Raw genomic sequence first — 8952 nt, 5'->3', positions numbered from 1 at the left:
GAAATAGGCAACCCCAAGAATGTGACACAACAAGACCCAACCAGTCCACAGGGAACCTGCCTCATTGGAAGATGCAAGGACATGATGTCACTCACAAGTTCTCTTCTAGCATCTTTTGCTGGAAAGGAATACACAAACTTCAGGAGGGTGAGAGCAAGAACACCAAGGATAAGCCATGACTGCTGAACAATTGGTGGTTCTGGCAAAGGCCTCTCCCTCATCTTTTATATCCGCAAAGGGGCTTACTGAAGGAGAACCCGTGACTCTATAGTGCATGCATTCATGGCAGTATTCATGGAGTGATTCACGGGTGTAGTCAAGGACGCAATAATTCTCCAAATAGTAACATCCCATGTGAGCACTGAATAAAAAGTCGTATATCCCGGGTTATATTCCTGAAGTTATTTCGGGTGCAATCAGTGTGGCGTATCCAATTGTATCATTTTTATGGGTTTTTTACCTGAAAAAGAGGTCTTTTCGGATTCCGGATCTGATGAATCCTGCAAATAATCTAAAGGATAAAATCCGATGCCACGTCTTGAATCCTTAATTCCAAATCTATGCTCGGCGGCTACCCGCAGTAAAAAGAATTTTGATTTAAGGCTCGGGGGCTGCGGGATATGTACATCAAAGATTTATTTTTCAATTTTTTTGGAAAATAATGAAAAAAAAGACTGAAGTGACCCTCAGCCTGATTCTGCGATTCAACATAAGGCTCGGGGGCTACTCCATATGGAGCGCGAGTACTTCGCGCACCATATATGATCAGGATTTCGGGGCTTGAGCACCTCACAGCCTCAAAGCAACCGGAAGTACTCGAAGGACTACTCGACGTATCTAAAGGAAGGACCAGAAGCAACCAGAAGGATGTTCTGACTACTTGAAGTACTCGAAGACGTCCGGCCAAGTACTCGACGCCTGCAGAACTCGGCTACGAAGAGCTCGGAGGCTTGTCAGACCCGGGGCAGCGGGACTGCTTATAGGCATAGAATGTTCTATGCCTATAAGCAGTATGCCTTCTATGCTGTTGTGAAAGCTAATCCGATCAACCATCGAGACGGTAGTTGAGGCGCATGCATCCCCGGCTGATATCGATTGTGTCTACCACTGCCAATTTTTCACTCGGCGGTTTGACACTACTACGTTCTAGAGAAAATAAGGACTTCTAACAAGAGGTCACTAATATGATAACTCATTATCTCTTTTTCACTTCTATCCACTCAGTTTCATTGTTTTTCCTCCCTTTGTCCCTCCAAGTTTGACACAGCTCCTTCCTTGAGGTAGCATGCTTGGCCAAAGACTTGTGCTCATGATATTATAATAAGCATTTCAATTTCAAATGGAGGCGCTGCTATATAAAACACTTCATGGACGACCCAGCTGACCTGAGTTGTGCTCATGCTGGGTATCTGATCCCGATCAGGAGGCGTTGCACTGAGCCAGCAGATTAGACATATTATCCACGAATGCTTTGATTTTTTTTATAGATTTGGAACTCATACCAATCCTGCCAAAAAGAACTTGCATGATGATAACAAACCTCAGTTCCAGCTGGGAACTGCAAATCTACAGTACACTAAAGTGCTCTTATTTTCAGTCACTCTCCAACCTTGCAATGTATTTATCGTAGAACTCGCCAGCCTTCTCAAGCTCACCAAGCTCGGTGTAGCAGTCTGCTATTGCTCCATATGCTTCAGTGACACCTGCATCCTCTCCGGTCATCTTAGAGATGTTTAGGACCATGGAGTGATACTTTATGGCTTCCTTGTACTTGCCTTGTCTCTGGAACGATGCTCCTGTAGAATACAAAGCAACTCTGTTACACGGATTCCGCAAACACATCAAACTCTTTCCAGTTTGCATAATTAATGTAAGGTGTCAGAAAGAAGTCATCATTTTGATGTGACACCCTGACATCATTCTATCGTGTTTGTATGATCAAGTTTGAACATGCCTGAAAACATTTTCCTTCTTTATCATTTCTCAACTTGTAGTTTTACATATCTATACCAAATTCAGAAAAGAAGAATAAGGGGAGGTCAGGAATTGTGGTTGAGACTCTCCACTTGTGGCCTGGAGGTCCCGGGTTCGAACCAGCCTCTTTGCAGAATTTTAAAAGAATTTTGCAAGAGTAAGGCTCTCTAGAAATTCCCTTCCCCAGAACCCACCTTGTGTGGGAGCTTTCAGCACTGGTTACGCCTTTTTTTTACAGGTTATGAAGGACAAATGTTATAACATCAGGAATATCAAGTATCTGTAAAAATGAATGAACAAACCTAATCCTCGTGCTGCTTTCTTCTCTTCAACATGATCACCTAAAGCTTGTGCAAGATCAAGAGCTGCCTTAAACTCAGGAAATGCCTTGTCAGGAGCTTGGTTTCTCAGGTAGTTCTTCCCAGTCCTCAGATATGCAATCAGGCGCTCTTTCTGAGGATCAACAATAACTTCTGATTCTGGTATCTTACTACCAACTGGGGCATAGCTCAAAGTAGGAGCGTAAGATTCAATCTTGGCTTGTCTTCTCAGTGCAGCATTTATCTGACGTAACTGATCATTCAGCCGTGCAAGCTCCCCTCTCCTGTGTCTTGCAAGGAGCCCTACAGGATAGATTCCATAGCAGAGGGAAATATGCATATGTTATAATTTGAACACGAAATATCAACTTACCTAATTATTGTCAAAAACGAACATGAATGGAGCATGGTAATCACAAAAGAGATTATAAATAGTTGTAGAAACAAATGTAAACTGCCGCATCAACCAAAATACTTGTAATATCTCAGTTCTATCAGACTATATAACTATGTACAAAAAATAAGGAAAGTAGTAGCCAGTTGGATGAAAGCATGATAACTAGAATGCTCCAAAATGCAACTTTCCTTAACATTCATTCTGTGTTACAACCCAGTTTATGTAGTACAGAGCTATCAGTAGATTGCAGAGTTGCAAAGAACCTGTATATGTTTTTAAATTTAACCAAATGTCACTGTTAAGTAAGGAAACTGGAAAAGAGAAAACAAGCAAACAAATATTACTCCCCTTTTTGAAAATTGAAATTAGCAGGCGTATCTTGTTTTCTTAGGACAAGGGCTTGGAACTACAATAATTACTCCATTAATACAGCATTTACGTGACACAACATCATAATCATAAGCAGTTACTTTTTAATACAAATCTAACAACATTAATTTTGAGTCATAAAAATTATCTATTAAAGGAGTACTTGTCAGTCAAAGCCTTGAAACAAAATATGCCCTATAATTTCAAACAGAGCAAGTAACACATGGGTGCCGAGGAAACTCATGTACTTCCCTGGCACTAGAAACAATTTAATGTTTGTTATAAATAACTCAAAGTTCAGCTACTTGAAACAATTTTAAGCACATATTATGTTGATGACATATCAGACAACACAAACACATAGGTAGGGAAAGAATCAATTATGCATTCTCATGATGACATTCATAGCCAGCTTCCACAAATTGTCCATGTCAGAAGTTCTTTAATTTACAGTGGGGAGCTTACCTCCAACAGTAGCACCAACCATGGCTATTGCAAACAGCAAAGGCATGTTAGGAAGAGAGTACTCTTGCTCACATGGTTCTGCTAAGCAAGCAGGAGGCAGAACATATATGATGCAACTACTGAAAATACATGCTTTCCCAAAAGAGGATAATAGAACTTCCTGCAAAAACGTAAAGAAAATAATGCTGCATAACATTGCTGATGCTTACAAAGTAAAATCTGCGGGGGGGGGGGGGGGGGGATTAAGCTGTATCGGAAACTCTTCTATTAAAACCATACAAGGCGTATTTCATTTTGAAAAAAACAAACATTGCATATCTGACCAACAATTAGTCGAATTGTATGTACAAAAATTATGCAAACTACATTGATATTTCAAAATGGTTTCACAATACAATTTGTGAAAGCATATGTTGAAATCTAAGTCTGAAGACTGGGCCAAATGAAAAATATGCCTTGTACCTTGTACTGAGGGAGTAAGAAAATATTGTTAGTAAAAAAGATGTTACAACTAAACACAAGGTTAGTTATAGACTTTTAGTTATCAGAAAAAGTTCAGTCTCCTTCCAAATCAAAGGTTTGTATCGATCATCACATGATAAATGCTTGAGACAGATAACCAATGCTAAAAACAGAGCAAGGGACTCACCATCATACCTGAAGATCAGATATGGACCTCATGAGATCATGTGCATGTTCATTGGCTGCATGGATCCCATCACTTCTAAAACTGGTGAGATCAGTCATTGACTGGACAAGCCGAGATGCAGAACGCTTTGCAGATAAGGAAAATCTTGCAACCCGGTCAACTGGTAATGGAACAGGAAACGTTTGCTCTGCATGACAAGTGCCACCACACATCAGCAACCCAAAAGCAAAATTTTCGCTCCTTTGCCTAACTATAATGAAAGATGAATTATTGAAGTGGTTGATCTTGAAACTTTCGGTGCACAATGGCATCAGGTACTGGGATAACAAGTTAGCATGTAATTTATGCATCCTTAATACTGTCAAAAGCTTGAAACAATCTAAGCAGTATTGTTATTGCGTAAACCGAACAGGATGTAAAGTCAAATTATTAATAGGCGAACAATTATATTAACTAAACAACATGATCCTCAAAATGAAATAGACAAAAAAATACTGGCGTAGTGAAAGAAAAAAGGTTGGCTTTTTTTCTCAGAATTTCATGCAGAATATCACAGCCAAAATGGAAAGAAAACCCCACAAGTATCAAGCTGCAATCTTGGTAATGCAGTCCTTTCAAAAGCCAATGGAACTCCAAACTTTTGCCATCCAAGAAGGAATAGTCCTTCCTTTCTCTAGTCTAAGCTCACACCACAATGAAACGAAGAAACAGTGACACGTCAAAAGGAATTGAGAACTTTGGAACAAGACACGCAAGCAAAGGAATGGAGGCACTGTCCGGTAGCCTTGGCTCTTATATCGAATTCCTTTCAGAAGGAAGTGCAAGAGAGGCCCCTACATTATTAGGATACATAAGCATGAGCACCACCATTACAAAAATCAAACAACACATCTTAGCATCATACCAGACCACCCTCCCTTACACTCAGGAAGACATAACAAGCAAAACAAGACCTCTTAGCTCGTGTACCTGCCGTCCCTCTCTTAGTGAATTGTCGCTCAGGATCTCTACCACAGCAATTAACATCATTAGTACGATGGGAGCCCAAAAGAGAACATGGAGGTGTGAAAGAAAGTAGACAAACCAACGCAGACCTTAAAAAGCCAACAGACTAGCGCTGTTACTCTCCACCACGATTAACACCGGAGCAAGGGGGAGAAATGGGAGGCATTTCGTTGAGCAGCCCCTGCCCAGGCCAGCTGAGGCACCAGGGAGGAGGAACCACACCGGATGGAGCTCGCTAGTAGCCTAGAACTACGGTGCTCAGATAAGAATCGGAAACATCAGAAGTGAGACGACCAGAGGAGAATCAAATTATCAAATGGATGGAAATGCAACCAGGACAGGGAACGGAAGCGGAGGAGCTGGAGTACACTCACTGGAGGCCGTGTCCCGGAGGGATGCGCGCGGCGAGGAGCTCACGCCAGAGCATCGCCAAGGCGGTGGCGCCGGAGCAGCGGGGCGCAGAGGAAGCGCCATTAGGGAGAGGATAAACTGGGTAGGGAGTGAAATAAGAGATGGCCTGCCTTGATATCCTCGGCATCCCGGTCTAGGTGGATATGTTTCATATGAGCCCCTGCCAATAGCGTGCCATTACATTTAGGGTGTGTAGTTAGTGAAAAAGTTTGGGTTTTGGTACTTTAGCACATTTCGTTGTTACTTGACAAATAATGTCCAATTATTAACTAATTAGACTTAAAAGATTTAGCTCGTGCTAATCAGTTAAACTATGTAATTAGTTATTTTTTTCAACTACATTTAATGTTCCATGCATGTGTCCAAAGATTCGATGTGATGGTTACTGTGCAAAATTTTTTGAGAACTAAACAGGGCCTTACGACCAAGGCCTGTGCCTTCCTCTATCTCTTCTCTACATCTAAAAAGCAGGTAGTGTCCTGTCTCCGCGTCGCCCTGCGTGGCTTTGCACAAAGGTAAATGGACAGATTCCTTAGACGGCGCGCATGTGCTGCGGACGGCTCGTCTCCGCCATTGCCCGGGCGAGCTGGGGCCCGGGGGAGGGGGCGGCCATAGAGGGTGAGAGGTGGGTAGAGCGGTCGCTGCGGAGGTCATCGGCAACTGGAGTGGTTCATAGAGGAGAAGGTCGGCCCGGGCGGCTGTCAGGCAGTGGCGGTGGCAATGGTTCGGTCAGCGGAGGACGCGGCGCGCGCGGTAGCGTCGCCAGTCGGGGCGGGCCAAGACAACCGTTGGGCCTGTGCTGATGGCTGGGGTGGAGGGCGCCGACAGCCGTGGGCGATGGGGGAGGCCGGCGGAAGCGCGGTGGGCGGCTATGGTGTAAGAGCGCCATCGGGTGGTGGGGGATGGGGTGGCGGTGCAGCAGGAGGAAGAAGAAATTTGAAGGAAGAAAAAGAAGGAAGAAAGAGGAAGAAGAATAGTAGATAGGCTCCCTGTTCACTGGCAACACACGAGCATCCGCTAGCGCCCCCTAAATGGATCAGAGATTGTTTTCTAGATTTTTTTTGAAAAGAGATCGCCTCAGTTTTTCTTGAAAGCAAAGATTGTTTTCTAGATTTAATTATAAGGAGCATAAATGTTTAAACAGATTGGAGATTGAATGTGTGATTTGGCAAATAATACTATTTAGAGCTTGCTAATCATAAAAGAAACACACTTATTGCAACATTCAAAACTGACAAGTCAGCACCTTCTCTCCATGCTGCCAAGCCAAAGTCTCGGTTTCGGTTACCTCGATTTATTTGTGATAAAAAATTGTGATCAAAATTTTCGGTTTCGGTAACATCGATTTATTTTTTTGATTTCGGTCAATTGTACCTAGGCCTAACGTGCCCATGGTTTCAGTTACATCGATTTTATTTTTTCGATTTTGGTCAATTATACCTAGACCCAATATGCCTAGTTTTCTTAGTTGGCGCGCGAGCGCTGTTAGACATAGCAACGAACAGACTCATGCTAGTCTTAATACTTGCAGTGGAGGGCCATCGTCTTCAACCTCCAGCCGCCGGCGAAGTGGAGGGCGGGTGAAGCGTCCTGGCCGGGAGGTGGATGGGGCGGTCGGCGGCGAGGACGCCGCCGGCCATGTCCGGCGGTGGGAGGCGGCGGCTGTGACAGAACCACCAAGTTAAACGGTTTAATTAAGCGTAATGGACATCATTTGAACGCATCAGGCGCATTAGTTTAATTAAGTGTAACTTGACAGCCTGTTTTCAACCCACAGGCCGATCGAAACACACCAGAAGTCTCGCGCAACGGCGAGCACAGACAGTACCAGCATAATATAATTTCACAAAAATAAATAATAACATGAATATTTACAAAACAACTTTAAATTTAGAATTTACATAAAATAAATGACAGCAGCGGAAGATAATATGACCTGAGAGAAGGAAATTTGATTGAGAACCAATAAAACAAAACGATAACTATGAACACGTGAGGACGTCACATCGAGTCCACTGATGCGAATTCTGGTTAACTTCTATACCTGAAACAGGGTAAACAACAAACCCTGAGTATACTAATACTCAGCAAGACTTACCCGACTTTTGGGTATACTTAGCCCACATATCTAGACATGCAAAACTTTCTGGCTGGTGGATTTATTTGTAGAAAAGCATCTAATGGTAGATCCTTAATTTCAAAATTTTAGCTCCAAATTATAGTTATAAAGTTAATACACATCTATGATTTGCAGATCTATTACAATCAATGTGAAAACATAAATGATTAAATAACATCAACATGTATCATATCATTTCGTTTCATTTCCTTACTACGATGTGACTCGGAGATCAAGGTGCTCATGTCCGAGAGCGACTGACGGCGAATCGATCCGATTTAACCTTGCAAGGTGGACCTAACCAACATGCCACGCATATGCCCCGTCGGACTATACGAGCCAACCATTCCCCTCCCCGTCTCGAACTACAGGACCGCCCCACCATCATATGGTCAGCCGAGCTCAACGTGAGACCATCAAAAGTAAACATATGCAACCCCATTTCTCCGCGACTACTCGACTATCCCAGGAGGTGAGATGGAGTCCTGTACTTTCGAGGTGAGGCAGTACTCGGCTTACCGGGTTCGACTACCTTCTACTCCCGGTATGCGGTTAGTACAATTCAAACATGATCAGCAGGGCTGACAACGATACGGTCCTTAACCGACACAGACGGGTCTAGACAATTCCCGCCCGGTCTCCAATTCATTTCCTTTCCTCCATATTCCAATATTCCATAATCAATTCATAGAGACATCCTATATCTCACGAGTAACAGGAAATTACTCGACTTCTACCGAATTCTATTTTTTTAGCATGGCAAAGATACCGACCTACCCATACTAATATTTCGACCAATGAAACCTAGGAATCATGCAACTAGGGTTTCATTCAACGCCTATAAACTTAATGCATAATCAAGTAAATATATATAACATTTCATAAGCTAAAAAAATAGGCTATGCTCCGGGGCTTGCCTGGGATTAACACTAAGTCAGTGTTAGTTAGATGATACTCGCTTGGCGAGCATCTTCCTTTGGTCATGCACATCGGGTTCCATCCATCCGTCTTCGGAATATGTCCACCAACATCGTCTTCGGGTTCGGCTCCAGTAGCACGTCCTTCATATGGTTCATCTATCGTACCTAAATGAGATGCGACAATGCATATGTATGAATGCATGGAAGTGCAACACGCAAGGCATTCATAAAAGCATAACATACTAGCATAAGCACCTAGAGCTATTTAACTTAACCATCACTCAAGCATCTCAAAGAAGATGACAAGCACATCAAGCATGCCA

At 42.9% G+C, this 8952-nt stretch overlaps 1 protein-coding gene across 4 annotated transcripts; it reads right to left on the bottom strand.

The window, feature by feature from the left end:
• Positions 1–1447: 1447 nt before the first annotated feature.
• Positions 1448–5674, bottom strand: LOC120673568 (protein FLUORESCENT IN BLUE LIGHT, chloroplastic-like). Of its 4 annotated transcripts, XM_039954468.1 has the most exons (8): positions 5554–5674; positions 5269–5428; positions 5079–5181; positions 4754–5007; positions 4175–4361; positions 3526–3685; positions 2277–2597; positions 1460–1796 (listed from the first exon to the last, which is right to left on the bottom strand). In XM_039954468.1, the coding sequence occupies exons 5-8, from the start codon at positions 4178–4180 to the stop codon at positions 1594–1596; spliced, it is 690 nt and encodes a 229-aa protein (XP_039810402.1). In that variant the 5' UTR covers positions 4181–4361; positions 4754–5007; positions 5079–5181; positions 5269–5428; positions 5554–5674; the 3' UTR covers positions 1460–1593. The 4 variants fall into 4 exon arrangements, with proteins under 4 accessions (XP_039810400.1, XP_039810402.1, XP_039810403.1 ...); XM_039954466.1 differs by lacking the exons at positions 4754–5007; positions 5079–5181; positions 5269–5428 and having other exon boundaries at positions 1448–1796; positions 4183–4361; positions 5554–5670; XM_039954469.1 differs by lacking the exons at positions 4754–5007; positions 5554–5674 and having other exon boundaries at positions 4183–4361; positions 5144–5285.
• Between the last annotated feature and the right edge of the window lie 3278 nt (positions 5675–8952).

Source organism: Panicum virgatum, chromosome 5N (genome assembly GCF_016808335.1).
Source record: "Panicum virgatum strain AP13 chromosome 5N, P.virgatum_v5, whole genome shotgun sequence".
Classification (NCBI taxonomy): Eukaryota; Viridiplantae; Streptophyta; class Magnoliopsida; order Poales; family Poaceae; genus Panicum; species Panicum virgatum.
The sequence above is the reverse complement of the archived record's forward strand: the minus strand, read 5'-3'. Positions and strand labels throughout refer to the sequence as shown.

What these genes read in the sequence shown, in the direction of transcription:
- LOC120673568 (XM_039954466.1), bottom strand. Translation starts at nt 5,653, where the DNA reads ATGGCGCTTCCTCTGCGCCCCGCTGCTCCGGCGCCACCGCCTTGGCGA. An exon ending in CCTCCGGGACACGGCCTCCA is followed by an intron (nt 4,362 to 5,553) that starts GTGAGTGTACTC and finishes CTTGTCATGCAG; the next exon opens with AGCAAACGTTTCCTGTTCCA. An exon ending in GGTTGGTGCTACTGTTGGAG is followed by an intron (nt 2,598 to 3,525) that starts GTAAGCTCCCCA and finishes TCTATCCTGTAG; the next exon opens with GGCTCCTTGCAAGACACAGG.